The 24,941-nt window shown below is 36.8% G+C and overlaps 1 protein-coding gene across 1 annotated transcript in view; it reads right to left on the bottom strand.

The window, feature by feature from the left end:
- Positions 1-24,941, bottom strand: part of lrba (LPS-responsive vesicle trafficking, beach and anchor containing) — a 336,519-nt gene that overhangs the window by 69,512 nt on the left and 242,066 nt on the right. Inside the window, exons 40-44 of the mRNA XM_065254703.2 lie at positions 16,775-16,892; positions 16,094-16,196; positions 12,911-13,026; positions 11,749-11,861; positions 717-857 (exon numbers count right to left, since the gene is read on the bottom strand). Of these exons, the coding sequence (XP_065110775.1) occupies positions 717-857; positions 11,749-11,861; positions 12,911-13,026; positions 16,094-16,196; positions 16,775-16,892 (591 nt within the window). The remainder of the gene's footprint in view (positions 1-716; positions 858-11,748; positions 11,862-12,910; positions 13,027-16,093; positions 16,197-16,774; positions 16,893-24,941) is intronic.

Below are 24,941 nucleotides of genomic sequence, written 5' to 3'. Positions count from 1 at the left end.
CAATTTTAATTTTGTGGCGGACTGAGAAATAAATAAATGGGAATTTACAACAACGCTCTTACTTGTATGATGTCACAGCAGTAGGCAGCGCAAATATAAAGACATGCCTATAATCCCTCCCACTGCGAAGTGATACCAAACTTAATGGAAAAGCTTACCACGCCAAAGTGAGGTGAGCCGACCCGACCCAAACTAAAATAAAATGTGGGGTACTATGCAATGGAAAAGTGCAAATAGAAACCCCTGAAACGTCAGCTGGGCCCGTAATCGAAAAAAAACTTTCTGAAACTTGTACGAACCCTGGCGAAGTGCATTCGGCACAGAAATACTCTGTAACATGCCCAACTGCTTTTTTGATACTTTGTCTACGTTTAGCATGAGGAAACAACTCTTAAACCATATAAATAAGTCAGAATGCATGAAATACCATTAAACCACCCCTTTAATAAAGTTACATACCTTCTATTTAAATATAAAAGAACAATTTAACATATTATTTCAATACATTCTTTGGCACCTTTAAATGTGGCACATCATTTGGATCACTTATATATCTAAATTGTCTTCAATAAACAGACTTTAAAGTGAAATTAGGAATGTAAATTAGCTTAAAATTTTAATTTAAACAACAATATAAACATATGTTTTGCTGTATGGTGTTGGTAAAGAGATACAGACATACACTATGAGCATGTGATTATGCGTAATGAACTTACAATCCTGAGTAGCCACATCTGAGTGAAGCTGGAGGTGGAATAGTGTGTGCCGTAGTGAAATTTGGGCACCTGCTCGTCCTCCCAAGATTCAAAACGCTCTGAAAAGAATGCAGCCCTCTTTGGGTTGAGTGCACCAATAGGCTGTAACGACAAATGTCAATGTTATTGAAATAGGCATAAAACTGCTCAAAAAGACAAATGAACACCAAACAAAGCAATAAATTATTTGGTCCACAGGTGGTATATCCAAGAAAGAAATTCAGGGCAATAGTAAAACACAGCATTAATATTTGATCATGTTATTTAGGGCATCAATCACATTCAACAGTCTGCATTCAATACTGTAGCTCTGAATAAAAAGAAAACTGCACAGTTTGTGTTTAAAAAACTGATATTTGTCTGAAACCAAGTTAGCCTTTCTACATTCATATGTGGCTAATACGCTTTCTCCCTTCATAGGGTTCCATACAAAGCATTGATTAGCTGCTTTAATTCACCATTGATCTGAATAAACCCAGAGTATGGAAGCAGGTCATTATTTAAACGCTCATTTATATGTATCGGTATTATCCAGCTGAGTCTTTATTACTCTTGAAAATGACTGCAGATTCGGTCCGTCTCTTGCACCTTTGATCAATAGTAACAGAATGATGGAGCTCTTTTGAATGAGACTGGGCAGAATAGCAATCGACCATCTCACTGGCCCTCTGATATCAAAGCTGGTGCTCAGCTGGTTTTCTATTGATCCCAGGAACAATATGGCCATAAAATCTGTGAATGGAAACGTAATATTTATGCAGTATTTTGCATGTGTCGGTCTATGCGGGTTCAACGCTGTGCAACAAGGCCTAGAGCTATGCTTATTTTTTATTATAGCAGATTAATTACATTGTGCTAATTTTAAAAAGACCATGATTAAACATGGTCTTGGATTTAATTGGGTCTCTAAAAAAGGGGCACTGTTTAATCAATGTTTGATTGTAAATCACTAAAGCTTGTATAATTGTCGCTGAAATGCAATAGACTCGTGCAGCATACACTTCAATGCAATCCGCGCATGTGTGTGTGCGTGTTAAACTGGAATGCAGCCCTGGGCTGACAATGACACACGGTCCGCTCTCTTGTGGCAACTACGGTGAGAACACACACTGAATTAAACATTGTGCGATTTAACTGATTGATTGCCGTAATAACAGGACCCTCATTAAAGAAAGAAAAGGCAGAGCAGGATAAATAACATCTCTGTCATATATCAGTGTGCATGTGTGTGTGAGAGGTAGAGTGTGCGTTTCTATCCGTGCGTGTGTAAATTTGCGCGTGTGTATATCAGAGCCCGAGAGCTGGCATGTGTGCGTATTACTGCAAGTCTTTACGTGTGGGCCCACTGTGTTGTTTACGGCAGTAAATTACCGTCTGAGGCGCTCCGGTACAATGGGGTCTCGTGATAGTGTCATTCATCAGGGTTATCCTCGTACCCCAGCGCAGTGTGATGAAGTGAACACAAACCACCAGCTCTAATACGCTCTGGCAGGGCTGCTGAATATTTCTCTAGTGACGGCTCAAATAAATGAGCTGCCCCAATGTTTTTAATTAGACTGCAAATCTGAACCGACTGCCAGTAGCTATCAGCATGCTGAATTTATACTGCTGCACAAAATCCAGGAAACTTTGAATATCTACCTGATAATTTAAAATGTAGATATTAAAATCTGCCGTTCCTGGAGAGCCTGCTGTCGTCTGTAGTCTTACTCAGCAGAATAATGTAAAGATTCAGTCATTCACATATGGTAAAATGTAATAACTTTTATATAAACAAAATATGAATGTGTCACTTATTATTTACTATCTATTTAATCCACATGTTAAAATATTATTAAACTATTTAAACCTATGGAAAAACATGTAAGTATATGGGAATTATGTTTTGCCAAAAAACCATGTTAAACTTTTAAATAAATTAAATCTGTGTTATATTATGTTATGTACAAAGTAGCCACTTTTTCCTAAATGTACAAAATTTACTTTTTAACCAGTTTTTAAGGAACATTTTTAAACAGTTTTGAAAGCATTCCCATCACTGCTGGACTGATACTGTAACACTTTGCTATACTGTGGTTGTTTTTTAAACATCAGTTAATCCATTAGCTGAAATGAAATAACAATGAACAATAAAAAGTTTATATTACAACATTTGCAAATACATTTTTAAAATCATAACTTTTAACTGTTAACAATAGTCGATGCACAAAAAGAAAAGAACAGCATTGGAATTAACTAACATTAAGATAATAAATGCTGATAAAATATATTTTGCATTGTTCGATCATGTAACAGGGTAGCTAATGCATTTACTAATGTTAAAAATTACAATCGTATTGTAAAGTGTTACCACTGGGCTCTTATTAGCTGCCTTTTTGGACAGTTATTTCAGTTATTAATTAGTTATTTATTTCAAAAACATTTTTAATAAATTCATTTTCAATAAAATAAATATGTTGAAACAATTAAACTTCTGTCAACATAACTAATTTCAATATCTCATATCTCAGAAATGTCTTCAGAATAAATTTTTATTTCATGAAAAAAAATTCAGTCAATCCAAATCTTTAGTAGTGCACTCTTAAAAATAAAGGTTCTGCATGAACCTTTTCTGTCTTAATGGTTCTTTAAGGCATATTTAACACTCGAAGAACCTTTCTGTTTCACAAAAGGTTCTTTAAGGTGATAAAAGGTTCTTTAGACTTTAAAAATGTATAAGAAACTTTGTTCCAAAAAAGAACCAAAAAAAAGTTATTCTATGGCACATTTTAGGCACTTTAAGTTTTAAGAGCGTCCACTAAAGAGCCTCAATTAAAACTAGACATAATGAATAAAACTTATTTTACTTTTTAAAACGTAGTCTACTAAGTGTTTACAGTATTATACCACGGGGCTGTTGAATGCTTTATTCTGATTGGTTGAGAAATGTTCCATGGGTGTTGCTTATTTTTCTGTAAACCGCACACTTAACCTTTTAAATGTCAAAAAAATAGGCACCAGACCAATGTTTGTGGTAACCGTGGTATAAGTGGAATAATTGACTCGGGTCCTTTGAATTATTTGAAAATAATGCACACCCGGGGTGTAAAGGCACTCTTGCCACATTACCACCTTGCGTGTGCATTATTTTCGAATAATTCAATGGCCTGTCGTCAATTATTCCTTAATTATTAAACGGCACTCTTAAATGCTTGATTCTGATTGGCCAGTCACAACATTCCAAGGTATGTTATTGCGAGATAACAAAGCTCAAAATTAATCACACACGGTAACCCAGATGCTGCAAATTATTTTGACAAGTACAGTTTAATATCACACAAAAATGTAATATAAATTTGTCTTTTAATGCCATATATGACAATATATTTACAAATGATTAAAACCAAATAGTGTGTTTGTGACACATGAACGTCTCGTTCTAAACTGAATACTGAAAGTAAACGTGTTTTTCTCACGGAAGGTCTGCATTCGTTAAAAATAAGCAAATAAAATTTTCAAATCAATTTTCAATATTTAATACTGATAATAATATTTTATTAAATGTATAGCCAGCCGGTTGTTATCACAAAATAAGTCCCTTTAGTGTGCTACAACTATGCATTATCCCATACTATGTATACTAAATGAATACTGTGTGTATCTAGTTTGTATAGATACATAAAGTTCATCTAATACCCTGTAGGGTGTAACACTGTGATGTTGACAAAGAAGAGATATATCAATACACCATTAACTACTTGACTGTGAGACCCCAGAAACAGGTCCACATGACCCATGAAGTTTTTGATCCTGTACAAACATAATCCTATGCTTTTGCTCCTTTACAGAAATGCTTTAAAACCACACGTTCTAAACATTATGAATAGTACACCAAATAAACACACATACAAAGTTGTCTGTAGGGCTGATGAAAGTAATTCAAAAGTAAAATCCCTCACTCAGAAATAAGCTGAGTCAGTTGTGTCAGTTTGTTTTGGTGTGGTGTCTTCTCTCTGACTACAGCGATAACTCTAGCAGCGGTGGATGTCACAAAGAGGTTAAAGTTTATGATAAGAAAGCCAGTGGGGTCATAACAATGGGACGAAAGGAACATAAATTCATGAAGCGCATTCCATTGCCCGTGGGGAAGACGGTGCGCTTGTGACACAGCGTCTATGGCAATTTCACCTCGCTGTGTTAAAGGTCCCACATGACCTGCTTCTATTAAAGCAGTGCTGGGATGTGCTAGACAGTGTTGTCATGGTCCACTGATATTGCCTGTGAATAAATTGTTTTAATAAAGATTGTTTAGATTTGCTGTTGTTTGCTCTTGAAGGAGCAGAAAATGAGGCTGCTCTCTCTCTCTCTCTCTCTCTCTCTCTCTCTCACCTTCCATGTCTCCCTAAGGCTTAAAAGCTTGACTGAACATAGAAGCAATGCTGTCAAACTCAAGAGAGACTTTAAGGGAGGGAGAGAAATACACAAAGGCGATGGTGATATGGGAGGGTGTACTGGGCCCTGTTTTCTTTTAACCTAGTGGGCAAAAAGCATTTCAAATAAACAGCACTGGGGCAAGACAAATGAATAAATAATGGAGAGATGTGCTGCAAGCTGTATGCTGGCTGCATCTGTGTATTTATTTGTCCACAAAGGTACTGGGAGAAAATGACTGTCTGCTACTAAAACTTAGTCATTCACAGCTTAGTCTGTATAAGGAAATTACAGTATTTTTTAAATACATGTAAAACTACTCATACTGTTTCTGAATATAATAAAGCATATAAAATGCCAGAACTTCTGTTAATGCAAATGAATTACTGGATTGGTCTTTTCAACTTACTGAAACAGACAGCCTAAAATTTGCAGAAATGAACTAAGACATCAGAAATTATAGCTGTCCTATAGTTAGAGATCATGACACAATGAGTGTGTGCTAATGTTGGTTTATATTGCTAACTAAACAAAATCAAATATACTGTAAATATTGGTAAAATAATGGCAAAAGTCAAATGCAATGCAGTACAATCATGCACTGTAAAAAATGTGCAGCATTTTTGTCAAATCAACACATATTTTTGTGTTACTTTAACTTAAAAACGAAGTTAAACAATTTCAACTTGAATTTATAAGTTTTGTGATTTTTTTAAAGCCAGAACTCAAAATAGTAAGTTGAATTGACTTGCAAAACCAAGTTTTGTTTTTATTCAGTGCAGATATTATTATCCGTATGAAGAGTTTGGTTCCAAAACGCAATGAAAACTATTTTTTTTATAGTTACCACCAAAATCAGTATTGTATCTGGTCAGTATTAAAAAGTAAATTCTCATTTTTACTCAAAATCCGATATCTGCCATGTTCTTATGTCATCTTTTCTCCCTTTTTTCCCAAAACGCGGTAAACGCCAGTCCTCCTCTGCAGAATGCACGCTCAACAAATAAGGTAGGTGGTTTGAATACACACAGAATCCTAGGTTTTCTTCATCTTCTTTGTACTTTGTAATCAACAAACAAACAAGCATAGCAATTCATTTTGATGGCATTGATAAACCTGCAGTGGTTTTCTGTGGCGGGAAGAAACGTAAGCCACTGGGGCGATGGAAAAATGCCGGCTGTTGCTTGTTCTCACAGGACAGTATCAAGCTTCTGTCATGCTAACACATTGACTCTTATGAAAAACTTTACATTATTTTACTCAATGTCACTCAAAATCGAGCAGGAACAAATTTTTTTTTACAGCTGATCGCTGTCAAAAAAGTTAAGCGACGACGTCCCAAGGATGACAGCAGCCAATGACAGTGTTCTTAATATGACAAAGTAAGTGTTTTTATTAATGCCATTAATCTTTTGTTTGCAGTGTATACCACTACTCAACTAACTGAATATAACATGGCAAAGATGAATTCACATTTATATATTGATTCAGAGATTTATAGCATTTTGAAAAAAAAATCTTGTCACAGATTTATTGCATTTTGAGGAAAAATAACCAGTTTTTATAATAAATCTTTGAATATCAAATGATGGATTTGAATTTTTAATGTTATTTAAACCTAAAGATGCTATGTGAAAGTTTGTAACAGAAACTAGTGTTTTTCATCTTTTCACTTTCTAGGTATAGAAAACACGTTTTTACCCAAATTAGTCAAAATGGATTTATTGCGTTTTGAAACCAAACTCTTCATATTTATCTCTAAATAATAGCAGCATTTTAAACACAGTCCGAAACCGACCTGAACCCTTATAATTTTCCTCCGATCAGGTATTTTATCCTTCATTATCTCTCAGTGCTTTGTTTTCCAGACTTTCAGAACTGATTTATTTTGTCATATTGGGTCAGGGTGGACACTCATTACATCACGCAAGTTGTAAAAGTAAACCTATGTCCTCCCTCCATCGGCCACCATTACAAGAAATTGATGGTCATTTTTAAGGTGATGACTGGCATGCTTTCACAAGCACTTGTAAAGGAGAGTTTGATAAGTGGGGGTTTCACATTTTGTCCTATGTCTTAATAAACTGAATGGCGCAATGTGAGTAAAGAGCATTCTTTTGGAGGAGTGACCCTCAGCTCCCTGACATGAAATATTGATCAGGTCTGAAAAGTGAGGAAAGCAAAAGCCTGGTTTTGACATTCTAACTGTATGTAACATAAACATCAAGTCATGTAAATGAAAATAAAACAGAAATAACCATCATCGTCCTCAATCTCTCTGGAGGACAAATTAGACTACTAAAGATCTGAGCAAGCATGTCCTGACCAGTCCTGGTTAATCACTGTCACTTTGGCAAAGCAGCAATTAGTAGTTTAGGGGTAAACGCGCTACACAACAATCGATTGCAATTAAAGACTCACTTATCAGGACCACAGACCGATCACATCAGGAAAACAACCTCAACCGTGGCCTGAAGTGTTTGAAGTTAAATGATTCAAGAGGCATTATGTGCATGGCAATAATGCAAGTATGGGCACAGGCAGCTAAGATAAAATAAACTGTAGATCTGCATTTATAGTCTAAAGTAACTACCTGCGGGTCTTCAAAAATGCAGAAACTCTTGTTGTTTCAACTCATTGTTAAATTAACCAAAACCCAGCACAGGCTATTTATAACCCAACATGTGTTCTGTCCAATATTTAGACAGCATTGGGTTAAAAGCATTATGCAAATGCATAAATGTACTGTAATGAACCCTGCCATGGTAGCGAAAAACTGAACTGCCTTCCAAACGTGTGATGCAATTTAAGATATAAACGTATCGAACGTGTAAGAGAGACAAAAGCACGTCTGGTGTTCCCAGCAGTGAGCTGTGTCAGTCTGTCTGTGTGGTTTGCTCAAGCACTACTACGCTCATTAATTAGCTCCTTGGGGAGACTGGCTGGCTAACAGGAACAGAGGAGGAGGTGTTAGGCGAATTGGGGGATTGATGGAGGAGAAGAGAGTAGGAGGAGAGACATGGGCCCATTATCTGACTTGTCTGCGGTTGAGAGTGCCTGGCATGAGGTGACGTGCGCCCGGCCGCGAGCGCTGTTTTACACGTACGCTCAGATTGCGATGATTTTACAGAAGAAGTCATTCTATCCTTCACTAGACAGCTATGTCTAACAGACTCAAAGTCATCGTTAGAGCTGCTGAACTGTGTTTACACACAAATACTCCCGTTTGTGCACTGATATAAATTATGTATTTGTATCTCAGTTATTTATGTTTTCAAAACAAAGTAGTGCTCAAGAGGTGCCTTTCAGATACATTTGAAGATTTGTTTTCGCTCTTCAACCGCACTGAAGTTTTCAAACATTTCTCAAAAGTTATTGAAAGATCTTTAAACACTTAAATCTTGCGCATGAGTCACTTGTATCAGCCATACTGGCAGTTTATGCATTTTGTCGCATTCAAATTACACTTATAACAGTATAGTCAGAGGTGGGTAGTTACTTCGTTACATGTACTTGAGTACATTTTTTGTGTAACTAGTACTTTTAGAGTAAATTTAAGGATAGGTACTTTTTACTCTTACTCAAGTACATTTCTAGTGAAAAAACTGTACTTTTACTTCGCTACATTCGGCGGCGTTACTGCGCTACTTTCAAATGGTAATAATTAATGAATATATATATTTTTTAAACTTTATAGGGCGTGTTCGAAAGTTTCGCGAGACAGGCTGCTTCACCCTTTAGCGCGCGCAACCGCGCGTAGATGATAGGAGAAGCAGATGAGGGCGCGTGTGCGTTGTGCGAGATATCGGAGGCAGATCATGCATAGCGGCTTCAAGTTCGGTCTATGTTTTCACTCCAAGAGGTCAAAAAGAATAGTTTCATGATGCGATGCATGCTTTGTTCAATGAACGAGCTGACATCTCAGCTTACAGGAATTCAAGATCCAACCTGAAGTAAGTGTCACAGCATTGTCTATTTGAACACTATTAATAGTCATTTCACACACTGTCCGAGTTTTTTTGCCATATGCACTCTTGTGCAAGCGATGACAAACCCTAGTTTAAGTTAAACCATACAAACAGCACGTTCATCTGCACATTTCCGTATAATTTCCCCACAACTAAACAAACTGAACAGCAAAATGTAAGGACGTCTTGCATTTATACACAAATCCGGACACCTCACTAATGTGTAGAAAATACATTCAAATAAAAACGGGATTGTATTTTATTTAAATCCTTCCTAGAGAATGAATGAATAAAAATAAAAGAATAAAGTTTGATTTTAAAGAAACATGTATATTATATATTATACTAAATGTAGAGTTGATTTGCACAAACAGATAAGTTCCATATGAAATTCTAAAATGATAATTTTTATTAAGCTCGTGTTAATGTTCAGTAATTGCACTTTAATGGCAATGAAAATAACCTATTCATATAAAAACATGATAACAAACAGACACACACATTCTTTTTTGTTTACTGTTTGCATGTTTAAAGGCAGATGCTGACAAGTTTGTGTTGTGAACATGAAATTAAATACAGAGTTAACCGACAGAAAATATCTGTGTGTGTTTGAGATTTTTTCTCAAATGACACGTTATGTGATAATGTACCCATTGCAGGAATGAGATAGGCTGCTTTACTTGTATATAAGCAGAACAATGAGACTTTTAAGGAGAGGTTTTTGAAAACCATCCAAGTAGTCTGAAATTCAGTGCTTTTGTGCTACTTCTCTATCAGATCGGAAGTAACAAGTAACTAACTACTTGAGTAGTTTTTTCATCTAATACTTTTTTACTCTTACTCAAGTAAATAATTAGATTGATACTTTTACTTTTACTTGAGTACATTTTTGTATAAGTACTTGTACTTTTACTTGATTACAGATTTTGGGTACTCTACCCACCTCTGAGTATAGTATAACAAAACTTGGCTTTTGCATTTTTTGGGCTAAATATATCATCTCACTGCATCCCATAAGTATTTCAGTGTGATTGAAAAAATGAGTTTTTGGTAACAACCTGGATTAGTGTGAAAGTTGACCATTTAAAACTAGAAAGGTATTAAACCTATTAAAACTATTGAAAGGTACCAAGGGGACTTTTTCGGGCAGCGCGCAATATCATTGCGCCTGCTGCAGCCACGTTACGGCAGCAAAGTCCTTGATTATTACGCCAGAATGAGAGTATAGTTCCTAGCCATATCTGCCTAGAAAATCGCAACTTAAAATTTTTATGTTGGTCTTAGTTCACGATCTAACTACAGAAGAGTCCAGTTTTAAACAAGATAAATATTGAAACTCTTTGGTCATTTTTGAGCGCGATGCTAATGGTCTAATCAGATTCAATAGATTGTGCTAAGCTATGCTAAAAGTGGTACAGCCAGAACTGGAGATCGGCTGAATGGATTCCAAAACGGTAAAACTCAAATGGGTGATTCTCGCGAAAGTAGACTTATGAGGTCTAAGAGTATCAAAATAAGAAGCTCTCTTTTGCACATGATTTCAATGACATCATACAAACCAATTTTGTTGTTATTTCCACATTTAAGGGGAACATTTTCATTACCGCAATGTGTCCATGACTATATTTGGGTTCTTTGACATGGAAATATTTATAATTAAAAAATCAAAAAAATAAAAAGCTTTAGTGTAGTAACACTATAAACATTTACAGTACAGAAACATGTGGTATTTGGTGATCATTGGTAAATGTAGAGACAATAATAAGGAATATTAATGTGTTTACGAAAAATGTTCTCCTTCTCCGCAACAATTTTCAATCATTGTTTAAGCCCTCAATGAACTAATTTTTTTTTTTAAATTAGTCGGAAGGGACATAATTGACTGTGACACTCAAGATGGCTACCAGGTAAGCAGTTCTTATGTTTTCTCTCCAGATAAAAGTTTAAATTTTGTTTGTCATACACTCTAAAAAAACAAACGGTGCTATATAGCACCAAAACAATTGCTTTGGATCGTAACGATAGAAGAACCATTTTAGTGCCATATAGCACCGGTGAAGCACCAGTGAAGCACCAGTGAAGCACCAGTGAAGCACCAGTGTAGAACCATATAGGGGCCATATAGCACCACATATGGTTCTACATAGCACTATATGGTTCTACACAGGTGCTTCACTGGTGCTTCACTGGTGCTTCACTGGTGCTTCACCGGTGCTATATGGCACTAAAAATGGTTCTTCTATCGTTACGATCCAAAGCAACTGTTTTGGTGCTATATAGCACCGTTTGTTTTTTAGAGTGTAGTACCTAGACAACGTTGTAGTTCTCATTACCGAAACATGAGTTTGTAAATAAAGATAATTTTTGATAATAATAATCTAAAAAAAATTAAATAAATCTATAAGAAATATTTTTTAATCCTCTAAAAATAATGGTTATAGTAAGTTCAGACCTTAATCTTATAAGTGCAAAAAAAATTGGCTTCAAGGGCTTTTTAAAAAAATCTGATGCTGGACACCTTCTAAATCTGGATTTCGTGAGAAACTCTAGGGGAGCTGGAAAATGAGCATATTTTCAAAAAAAGTAGAGTGTCCCTTTAATGATCATGTGTATACCTTGGACAGGTCTCTGTAGTTGCTTGGCATGGTGAGGTCGAGCTCTTCACTGTCGTAGTTGGTGATGACCCAGGGGAACACAGGATACTGGTTTAGATCATTAAATGTACGACCTGAAACCCAAAGAGATTAAAGAGTCATATGAGATTTCCCTAAGGCGTATTACCATTATCATCACTATGATTTTAACCTTCAACGTCTTCATTGTAATCACATCACTTATCATCAGAGCAAGAGAAACTACAGTGATTAGGAAACACTATTTCTATACAGTAGTAAGCAAAAGCTAAGGAATGGGAATTACAGTGTCTTAAACTCTGACCAAAAATGATATGATTCCAGTAACAAATAATTTGTCTGTCCATGCTAAATGCAAACTATGGATTGACATGAGATAAATCAAAGCATGTTGAAAGATGTTTAGTGTATAGTTAATGACTTTCCGTTCAAAAAAATTTCACAACGGGTGGCACAATGCCACAGCGAGCGACTGACGAAATGTTATAATGCTCATTACGTATGGTTCGGACAAACACTAAATGTTTTACTTTAAGATGTTGTGCCTTGCACACTGTGTATATGTAGCCACTAGGTGGGTAGTCTATATGCTTCAATGTGATGCATGGTTTCGTTCATTCAATTTATACTTTTATACAGCCCTTTTTAAACAATTGTGTGTCGGTGAAATCCAGGCTAAAGGCTTAATCTAATAATGAGATTAATAGGCTGTTTACACCTGGCATTACACACCTGTAATACGTTTTGAGTTCATCCACTTTCGACCATATTCAGAGGTAGTCAAAAAACGCATTTGTGGTCTAGACGCCCATGTGGTCGAATGTGTTCGAGAAGTCACAAAAGACCGCCTACTTTCCAACTATTGATCTAATGTGATGTACCGAGCACAATGTTTTTACATAAGACATGATTTCTAGCACGACCACACAATGTTCAGCGGCTTTACAGAAAAGAGAACGGACAGTAGAGACATCAGAAAACACATACAAAAAGAAGAATAAAAGGTCATAAAAAATATGAAATTTTTCATTTTGCTTATGTGCCGGAAAGCAGAAATATGTCAAATGTTTCTTCACAGTATCAGTTGAGCCGGTGATTGGAAAATGCGTGATGATGGCTAGCATTCAAGTGTCAATAGTCTTACCAGAGATGGTGTTGAGGAACATGAGGTATTCAAAGTTGGAGATCTCTCGTCTCTGCCAGCGCTGGGTCATGTTAGAGGCCTTGTAGAGTTGTTTAGGGGTGGCAAGAGAGATCCGTCTGCCAATGAAAACAAACAGAATTTAGGAAGTCAAAGTGAAAGTGCCTCTGAGGTTTCATGTGCAATTTCAAACATTAAAGATTAAAAGAAAGGCATTTAAAATATGGCATTTCTATAAACAAGAATTTAATAAACATTTTAGAAATAAAAAGCCAGATATGTCGTTCTATGTGGCAAACACAGACAAGCAGAGTGATAACACTGTAACATTGCTGTTAAACTAAATATCAGCACTCTTAAAAAATAAATAATAGCTTGTCCAATCCGATTAACGAAAAAAAACTAACTGTTGTATAATTCTGAATTAAACATACATCAAAATCTGTACAAAAACGCTGAAACACCCTCATGGGTAATGTGGGAACCTGTTAAATGAACACTCGCAGCGCAAGCAAATATGCGGACACTAAAACAAATGACCCTCCATCCAATTAAAACAAAGCGAAATTAGAGAATTCATCACTGTCACCCTGCGTGATTACAGTCATTAGGGCTCTCTGAAGTTTCCAATGCCCTTTGCCCCTCCTAACACAGAGGCAATGCCGGGGAAATGCCACACGAATGTTGTAGAAGGGCATTATTGATCTCACAGAGGGAAAGTTTTGTCTCTGATGGTCGGTACTGCAGTAATCACATTACACATTGTTTCACAGACACACAAAAACCTGATCACAGATACACATCAATAGCCCTGTGTGGAATAAATATCCACTATATTCAATCAGTCACACAGTTAAGTTAGTTATTTAAGTTCAATGAATGTTTTTAATAGAAATGATATAGAAGGATTTATGGTGGAATTTCACTTGTCTAGATCTTTGGCTGGAATACAACAGCAACAGACCTGAAGGTTGTGTGTGTGTGTTTCCTGTGCTTTCACTCTGCCCTGAAGGCTCGCCAGTCACCCCTGTATTTATTTCTCAGTCGGAAGAATAAATAAATGATGTGAATTGTGTTTGTGTGAAGGTAATTAGGCTGTATAACAGGCTCTCACACCCAACACAAGTGTGAATGAACAGGCTAAGCCTCTTGCAACATGACCTGTTTAAATTTTGAAGCAATAATTTGGTATGCGGTATACATACATACAAATTATGCATATGTTATTATGTGTAATATTCATAACTAATCTCTGATATACTATAGATTTTTAGTTCAAAAGCAATTTTCAAAAAGCAATGTATTCATTTGCAAATGCCCTGTTCGGATGTTTAGAATAAATGAAGAGTTTGGTTCCAAACTGCAATAAATCAATTTTGACTTATTTCGGTAAAAACGTGTTTTCTATACAAAGAATGAAAATGAAGATGAAAACCAATATTTTCTGTTACAAACTTTCACATAGCATTTTTAGGTTATAATAACATTAAAAATTCAAATCCATAATTTGATTTTCATAGATATATTATAAAAACTGATTATTTTTTACCACAAAATGCAATAAATCCATGACTTTTTTCCACAAATGCTATAAATCTATTGAATCAATATATAAATGTGCATTCATCTTTGCCATGTTATATTTATTTAGTTGACTAGTGGTATACATTGATAAAAAACATAAACATTAATGGCATTAATCAAAACACATACTTTGTCATATTAATAACACTGTCATCATTGCTGTTATTCTTGGGACGTCGTCGTTGTACTTTTTTGACAGCGATCAGCTGTCAATGTTTTGGTCCTGCTCGATTTTCGTTGACTTCGAGTAAAATAATGGAAAGTTTTTCATAAGAACCTTTCTGGGGTCAATGTGTTAGCATGACAGAAGGTCCTGAGTGCTCTCGCGTAAAATATTCGATTTTGATGGCTTACGTTTCTTCCCTGTCTCAGAAAACCACCACAGGTTTATCAATGCCATCAAAGTATTATTTTCTTTTTGTTTGTTTGTTGATCACAAAGTACAAAGTATGAGGAAAACTAGGATTCTGTGTGTATTCAACCCACCACCATTGTTGTTTACAATGCGTGGAATGGTGTCCTGTCATTTGTTGAGCAGATTTATTGCATTCTGCAGAGAAGGAGGTCTGGCGTTTATCGCGTTTTGGGAAAAAAGGGAGAAAAGAGAGAACAACACGATGGATATTAAGCCTGACTACGTCAGACTTTATACTTCCGCTAAATTTCATGAAGCTTCTGTACTAAGTCTGAGATAGCTCCCCTTATAACCGTTTTACTCCGGCATCAAGACAGCCATCCAATCAACAAACAGAGGGCGGGCTGAGAGCTGTGACGTAGACACTAAGCGCCGAATGTACGGTTGTAGTTTATAGTGGACATGGAGGCACAAGAAGAGTGTTTGTTAAACATTTTAAATGGAGATTATGTTGTTGCCCTACTCACGACAGGGAAAAGTTTATTACCAATCATCAGCGAGAAACTGTGTGCAGCACAGCTTGGCGTACACAATGATCGAGAAATAATGGAAGGGAATTTTATTGTTCACAGTTAATGGTGGAGGATGCGTGGGCAAACATTTTTTGGTTACGTTCCTGATTAACCAGAAAATAAGGTAGGAAGATTTAATTTACATATGGCTGTCTGGTGGAAGAGTTTGAGAGGAGAGAGGGGCGTTCCTCCGCTTAGACGTGAGTGGAAAGACACCATAAGGATAGTGTTCAACTAGCTCTGGCCGGATTTACTTTACACAATCTGCAAAAGTTGTTCACAGCCATTTGTTTTCACATCATACGTGTGTTTTACAGCAGAAATTTGATGCGGCTGAGCTGGCGTATAACGCACATCATAACCAAACGTTAGGTGATTGGCTTACGTTTAGACCAATGATTTTAAACTTCAGACAAGCACCTTCCACGAGAAGAAAAACGATTGTCAATTATGCCCAGCCAGACTCTGTCTATGAAGCGAAGCAAAATAGCAGAGGATGGTATCACCAGGCTAGGCGAATATCGGATTTTGCATAAAATTAAGAATTTACTTTTTAATACTGACTGGAACCAAACTCTTCAAATTATTATGCTTAATGCTAAATGATTAACATGCATGTTACAAAAACAAGAAACTTACTTATTTTTTAACAATGATTGAAACTGTTGGAAATACCTGGTCTGAGGAAGTCCAAGATTGGTACCAACTCCAACTCTGGGGAGACTGTGCACCACCTTCTTTACTATGGCTGCTTCTGGGAAGTTGAACATGACTGCCGCTGGAAGTAAAGAAAGATTAACTCATTTAAGTCAGTGCATGCAAATAGGTTTCTAAAGGATCCAAAATTAACACTTAATGCACTTAAAAAGTGGCATTTGCCAGTAAATACTGTAAAACATAAAATGGATACTAGCATTATTTGGTACTAGAAAATTTACTGCCCAGCATGGTTAATAAACCAATTGGATTCCACTGATAGAAGTGGCAATGAGAAAATCAAAGTTTTATTGTACTCACTCTTTAAAAATTTAAAGGATGTCTAAAAATCTAGGATATCTAAAGTATTTTTATTCCGAACTCTGTGTGAAAACACATGTGGAAAAATCCCTAACGTTAAGCCACCAAAACATAATAAATAAAAAATAAGCAATAAAATCACAATGCAATGTTTTTGCATCCTCCATGATGTTTAATGCAACTATCCCAAAACACAGAGAGAAAATCCTATATGATGACACAAAACGACCTGTGCTGTTTGTCACAAATATGCAAGAAATAATAAAAAACTAACATATTCCATTGCTCTCATATTTAAGTGAACTGTAAACACTAAATAGATTATTGGTCAGTTCTTACTTCTGTTTGCCATGAAGACCTCCAGCGCTGTGTTCTGGAGCAGATAACGGCGAGAGAAAACCGCTCTGATCTCTGTGAACAGCCATTTCCCATGCAGACCATCTGTGTAGGCCAGTATCTATACAAGAGAAACACACAAACGCGACTGAGCAGAGAGAAACACGTAAATAAAGACGCGTGAGTGAAAATACAAGAAATAACAGCTGGGGAAAGGGAGGCTTCAGTTCATTTATCACCCACAGCTCCAGCTCAGGGTCACAGAGCAGGATTAATGTGTATTATTGATCAGCGCTCATGAAAAAGAGATTCTTTTAGCGTTAAAATGAGCCCCATTCACACGCACATTGAAGATGGTGCAGGAGGGCAACAGTTCACTAAAAGGTGATCAGTAGCAAGAGAACTGGAGATCTATCAATATTTGTCCTTCAAACTCGTGTAAGCAAGACGTGGTTGTACCATGTGCTGCAAATAAGAGATTCACATAAGCCTAAATCAAGACTTAAATGACAGGGAACAAGTTCAAATGTGTGTGTCTGCATTTTTAATTTTTGTTTTAAATAAAGGTCTTTTGACATATAGGACAGGGTTTAGATTAAGCCAGTAGTTTTTACAAACATATCTTGCAAAAAAAATTACTGGTGTGCATTTTTGAGACAAAACAATGTCACTGATCTATTTTAAGATATGTCAGTGCAAGCGTGTTCAGTTAAGACAGTCCAATCATTCGTTTTAGTCATGGACTAGACTTAAGTCCTGTCCGGGAAACCACCCCTTTATTTCCTATTAATTCCATATGAATTAACTCATTATAACAAAACAAACTGTAGTTACAAAACAACAATTACATAACTTACGGTAGCTTGCTCACATTTTGCATTCATCCCCGCATTCATCCGTTACTATGATTTTTGGGTTTTTTATGTTTCTTAAAGGGATAGTTTGGCCAAAAATGATATTAAACCCATGATTTACTCACCCCCAAGCTGTCCGAAGCATATGTCCGTCATTTTTCAGACAAACATATTTTCAGTTATTTTATAAAATGTTTTAGATCTTTCAGTTAATCAAATGTAAAGTTATGGGGTCCACGTCCTTCAAGTCCAAAAAATGTAATCCATCATTCACAAAATAAATCCAAACGGCTCCACCATGATAAACAAAGGTCTTCTGAGGGTAATCCGCGCAGTGCTGTTGTAGTAGAATATCCAAATTTAAAACTTTATAAATGAAAATAACTAGCTTCTGGTAACGCCGCCGTTTTAGTGGCGTTCGTATTCAAGATGAGATTGTACGCAGTTTATAGAGGGTTCTTTGCTGCTGCCCTGTGCCCCCGCCCTCCGAATTTGTCATAGGTCACTAAGAAAAAAGTGCGTACACTACGCTAATACTCTCTCCTGAATACAGAGGAGTCTAAGATGGTGGCGTTACCGGAAGCTAGTTATTTTCGTTTATAAAGTTTTAAATTGGAATATTTCTACAACAAACGGTGCGGATAACCCTCAGATGGCCTTTGTTTATCATCGTGGAGCCGTTTGGATTTATTTTGTTAAGGATGGATGAAAATGTTGTGGACTTGAAGGACGTGGACCCCATAACTTTGCATTTGATTAACGATAAGATCTAATACATTTTACAGCTTTGGGGTGGGTAAATAATGGGTTTTATATCATTTTTGGCCGAACTATCCCTTTTAAATGGTTTCGAACAGCTTTTAAGTAGCTCAAATCAAATTTATTTTCACTTCCTAAGGTTGATGATCAAGCACAAGAATCATTTCACATTTGCACAGATGTGCCAAACATTTTAATGCCATCTTTAGCCTCTACTTATCTCTTCTGCTTTCCCCCTATGCTCCCTTTATTTTCTCTCGTCTCTAATTTAGCCTAATTACTGAGTGCTTGTCAGTTATCAAGAGATGACCAAGAGACCGCCACACCTGATCAGAGGAGGCTCTGATTGAGGTGGATAAGCACCCGACTTAATCAGACATTTGGGTCTTCCAGTATCAAGGCTATAGCGGTGAAACTTGCTCATTAACAGAAGACAGAAACAAAGAGAACCAGACAGAGCGAAAGACTACGGCAGCTGGCTGTGTTGTGAAAGTGATGTCACTGCTCCTGTCTGCTCCGCGGACTCACTTCAAAGTCTCCAGAGTTCAATTAAATGTGGATTAGGGCCGTTTCAGCGCCCCGGTAAGCCTGCCGTTCGCAAACGAAAAAAAGAGGCATGCGAGACGGTCCGCTCTACAATTCATCTTCCTCATCTCCCTTCTGTCAAGCTGTTGGTATGGAAACCACGGCATTAACGTGATATCTGACGTTTTACCTAACCGAGGTATCATCGCAAATCCATCTCTGCTTGTGGATGGGACGGAAATGCAAAGTCCTCTGGCCCATGTGGAGGAACTTTATCTGAAGGATCTGTCTGTTTACATTGCGTATTACAAGCAGCTGCCGTTGAACGGTAATGAAATTAACCCCATGTAAGCGGTGTTAATGCAGTGAGACTCCTACACTTCCTCACACCCACACCACTCAACACAACGTGACAATATAAGACAGACTCTACAATCAGATCATTACCAGCCATTCGAAATTCAATTTCAATATATATTCTGTTAGACCTGCTTTACGTGCCACTTATGAGTTAGGATGCAAGTAGGGTGTTTTCCAAATCCCTATCTGCAGGGAAGTCACTTTTTTATATAATTAAAATTTTATGACAGACATAATAGTTTGACTACCAGTGCTCTCCTGCCTTAGCAAACCCAACTAAACAAATGTATCATTCTGTACAAAGACGACACCGGAGAAAATGTAGTGCACCGCTCAATCCCTCGAGATGACAGAAAACTGAAAGGGCTGTCTGGAGATGAACTTCAACATTAATGCATCAAATCTGCTGACTAAAAAGATGACCTTTAACCTGTGGTTCATTCCATCTTTATAGCAGAACTTCTTCAATAGTTTTCACTTTATCTTGCTCCTGTCTGTTCAAACCCTCAGGATTAAACAGATGGCTTGACATGCTGTAAAAGGATAAGACCATCCGTCGTGTGTAATATCTTATTTTGTGATCATGTACCTTGCTATACAAGCTCCTAGAAACCACAACACATTTCCTGTGTGTGTATACTTGACAGATAAACATCCTAGTAACCACCAAGCAATTGCTTATTTACCACCCAGTACAGCAAACAAAGCAGGATGGAAAATACTCAAAATAATCACAGTGATATCATGGCATCAAATCTTTGGGAAATGTATAAATCTATAAATGGAAAGTTATTGCAGAACATACTGTAGTTGGAAATTTGTGAATAAATTAAATATTAATTTACTGATTACTTATTTTTATTTGTTTACTTACTGTATTATTTATCAGGTAAACACCATTGTTCTTTCTTCAAACATAATTGTGAAAAAACAACACTTAAATCTGTTTTCTGAGGAACAGTTGGCGGATATAATCACATGTCTATTTAAAAGGCATTGTTTTATTCTTGTGCTCCTCCAAAACACCCCAAAGTTTAATTTCAAGGCCACGGCGCCCACACCAAACTGACAACAAAAGGTTGAAGCGGCGGCGCGAGAGCGCACCCAAGCCTGTGTCATTTCAAACCGCTCAACCTGTTAGGAGCGAAAGGCAGCAAGTCATTTCTGAGTGCTGTCATTTGTCTCTGTCAGCCACTAAAACGAGTCTGAGATGAAGAGAGACACATCTCTCTAACACACACACACACTTGCAACACATTCTGTCCTCTGCCAAAGGACCCTGTGTGCACAAACGACACCCTCCAAGCGACACACACACCAGGGACCGCCGCTCGAGAGCATGTGCTCTGTCTCTGACAGAACTGAATGAAATCTAATTGAAAATACCCCCCACCCCATGCCAAAAAAGAGAGGGGGTTTAGAGGGAGAGAAAAAGGCGAAAGATAGCAAGTGTGAGACGGAACGCGAGTGAACTATCCAGCTCGCTCTCAGAAAGATAAATGAGTCTCTGAATAGCAGTCTCTGTTGGGGAAAGTGTACTGTTGTGTTTGAGGGGTGATAAGAGCTCTCGCGCCCAGGAAAAGGAAACGTCTCTCCCGCCACTGATAGAATCGCTGTCCTCGCTTAAAAAATGTGTTATAAACGAGCATTATAACGCTCAATTTGAAGCCTGGCAAACCAATGGCATGAAACATTATGGAGAGAGAGAGAGAGAGAGAGAGAGAGCGAGAGAGAGACTCTCTAACTTGAAAAGCTTGCTGTTTAATGTGCCCATGCATCTGTGGAGCAAAATGAGGTGATTGAAGTTCAATTTGTATGCTGTTATTAAGTGTTTCCGCCTGGCTGAGTGTGTTAAAGATTGCGTGTGGGACATTTATTATTACCTTTTGGTCAAATGAAGTGGCCTGGGCGATAAGGTGATGAAATTAATGAGGAGGAGGAAGTGGGTGATCCATCAAGATCAACACCCGGAGCAGTGCGCACAGAGACGCAATATTGGAAAACTTGATAGAATTCATAGGAATAAAAGGGAGGAGTTATTGGAGAGAGACTGTGGTTTCGAATGCATCTGGTCATGTAAATAACAAGCCAAAACACACACACAACATCAAAGCATTACTTGCAGCATGAAACGCAACCAAATTCTGAGAGAAAACCCACATTCATGTGATGATTTTGTGTGACTTTACTTCACTTGCGTGTATTTTTCTTGTTATGAAAGTAATTATATTTTGGTGTAAAATGTGAAATGTCTATGACATCAGCTGTAGAGGATATAGAGCTGCGGTTTAAAAATAATAGAACATGCATTGTGCTTTCTAAGACGACATACTGTATGTGCGTGACTCTGCCATTCCCATCAATTACAGTTACAGACTAACCACAGTCTAACCACCTTAACAAACTTGGAGAAGAGACCAGAAGCAATTTAACATGTTAACAAAAAACAAACAACCCACAAACAGGCTAGAGTGATATATGTATAATTAACAAATGCTAAGTATACAGTACTGTGCAAAACTCTTTACATGAAATTAGATGCTACACAAAATTATAGCTTTTTTAAAGGGTATTTACACCCTTTGCTTTAGAATAAATCTAATATTTGTTAAAAATGTCCTTTTGATACACTTTGAGATCAGTAATCAAGGAGAAATTATTATAAGCCACACTGTAATCGGATCCCACTACCATCAAGTTAAAAAAACATTTTTTAACTTTTGCACAGAACAGCTGTACCCGTAAAAAATGATTGTGTGATTTTGTTTTAAGAATTTTAATGCATATGCAACACCCCACAAAGACTCTTTGCTTACACCGCTCACACACATGCTACATGTCATCTTTAATCAGTAAATGAGTTTATCACTTTAATAAAGGAAAGGGGAGAATTTTTTGGCTCCAACTAAAAAGTTTTATCATGGATATGAGCTTCCACTATTAGGAAAAACTTGGAATGTTCCAGGATTACATCTTTGTAATTGCACGGCTTGAGTCATTTAAACTATACAAAAGTGTACTATACTACGAATGTGTGTTTCAATTATCTACAGCAGTGGTTTTCAACTCCAGTCCTCGGTCCCCCCTCCCAGAACATTTTAGATGTCTCCATATATAAAACACCTGATTCAGTTCATCAGCTTGTTAGTGTGTTAATTAAGGAACGTTTCAAACATATGCTGAGTCCCAATTCGCATACTATCCGTCCTAAATAGTATTCAAAACTAGAATTAGTACGTCCCAAATCATAGTATGTTGAAATGAGTATCCCAAAGATACCCGGATGGTCTACTATTTCCGGTTAGAATTCGAAGTGCAGATCAATGCACACTCTAACTGCTAATATTGCCCACAACCCATTGCGTGCGGGAGGGAGGAGCTTAACCACACTGATCCTCTTGCTTATTTGTAGTAATACTGTGGCTGTAGAAATTTTAACTTTATTAGTCCAGCGAAAGAAACATGGTTACTACACTTTTACTGTAGTAAAAGCATGGTTCATTTTCATCTGGGTATTTTTGAGTTATATGTAAGTATTAAATACATAAAAAAAGTTATACTATAAATTTTTTAATATTTGGACTTTAAAATAAGTAGCTTTTGTTACACACATTGCACATGAACGTCAGAACCAGCCGCCTCACAAACGACTTGCGTTTGGTTTTAATGACGCTCTGCTTCACTCCTCAACTTGGTAGAACACATTGTAAAATGTATTGTGGAAAAAAACGATGAGAAATAAAGATGGGAATAGTAAATAAAATTATATTTGACATAAGTTATAAAAATGAATGAAATATTTTTTAACAGTACTAGGCAACCACGTTTTCGTTCACGTTGCACGACGTCATCGAAGTACGTCCCAGAACGTGCATACTCTTTTGCTACACACTCAAAAGTATGTACATTTTCCTCACAAAAACAGTACATACTTTTAGGTCGTAGTATAAGTAGGCGAATTGGGACACAGCAATTCTGTCAGGAGCCGGATGAGTGGATTCAGGTGTTTCATATAGACGGTTTCATCTGATGCACGTGATACACGTCTGGATCCGAACCTTACTTCCGGTTTCGTTTTGACTAGTTGCTAAACTGATCTCTTGAACAAATGCCTCGTCGAAAATAACACATGTTTTTGTTTCCTAGGTAATCTATGTGTTGTTTTTTTGCTTGTTATATAAATAAACTACGTTTAAAGTACTTTGTTGTTATGTATTATTAGCGGAGTTTACCGGAAGTTACGTGCGGACCGCGACAGCCGCTTGTTTATGTTATTATTGCTGAAACCGTCTATAAGGAGACATCTGAAATTTTATGGGAGGGGGGGGGCCGAGGAAACCACTGATCTACAGTATAACATCTAAGTGAACAATGATTTAATAGTAACAAAAATTCAATGTTTGCAAGTTGTTGGGTAAACAGGTGAACACAATAAAAACCACAATAGTAGCACTACACATTTACACAAATTCTTAATTAACAAAACAATAGTTTATAAATTCTGCATGTGACCTTACATTTTTCTGTTTCAGGAATAACTGCAGTTTTCATTGGGCACCAATGTGTGTTCAGTTAACTGCATCTTTTTTAGATAATGGCAGAAATGGTTCAATAGTTAATGAAAAAAATTCACTGAAAGCTAGTACTAGTCTCCTCTGGAGCCAATTAGACTGGATGTGTTCAATTTGATCAAGAACAGATTCCAAAAAATCAAAAACAAATATATAAACAAAAATAATAACTTCAATCAACTTACACATGCCCTATTGATTTAATCCTAAATGATTGGAAAAGCCCCCTTTAATCCCTTTTAAAAGAGTGAGAGCATATTAAGGTAGGTGGCACACGATTAGAGAATACAAGAATGTGCCCCTATGGTGAGAGTTGAGAATCATGGGATCGTACAAGCACATGATCCTTTAAAGTACAAGACGATGTGAAATCATAAGCGATGGAATAGCATAAAGCTGATTGTTCTTACAGCTGATTGTATACCGTTGGCCGAACGGTATACAGCACACTCAACAAATATGAAATCAAATTAGTGAGATTAATATTCTGTCATATAGTAATAAAATGTATGGGTTACCCTTTATTTTTATGATCCTCTTTGGACATTCTGTTGACTATAAGTAATGCTGCACCTACAAAGTCAATAAACTCTCATTACAGTATTAGTAGGAGTAGGGTTTAAGGTAAGTTAGTAGTTACTGTAGAGTAGGCAGAATGTAAGGGTTAGCAAAATAGTCATGCATAGTCTAGGGATGGACCCAAAAATCGGCTGATAAAGTTTGCTATGATTCTCAATGAATTACGGTGAAATGTCGCTACATCCAAAAGCCAGAGGGCGCTCTTGTGCAGAAACTCAATATGGACCTCAAATGAAGAACCATTTAGTCACACATCTCCAGGAAATGGCTTAAGCATATATTTATATTGCTGTTTTTCAAACCTTTTCAGGTATTTTCATAATACAATATTTGTATAATGATTAAATGTTTGACGAGTGTTGCTTTTTTAAATGCATATTATAAACAAATCAAACTAAAGGAGGTCGCACACTGAAGAGAAGCGCTAGGACAACTTACTGGTCTTGTACACACTACAAACTTTCGGGAGTGACAACCGCATTAAAATGCGGGAGTGAATCCCCTAAATGTTCGTTTCATGTC

This window comes from Paramisgurnus dabryanus, chromosome 4, assembly GCF_030506205.2.
Source record: "Paramisgurnus dabryanus chromosome 4, PD_genome_1.1, whole genome shotgun sequence".
Taxonomy (NCBI): Eukaryota; Metazoa; Chordata; class Actinopteri; order Cypriniformes; family Cobitidae; genus Paramisgurnus; species Paramisgurnus dabryanus.
Note: the sequence above shows the minus strand (reverse complement) of the source record. Positions and strands in the feature narration are given on the sequence as shown.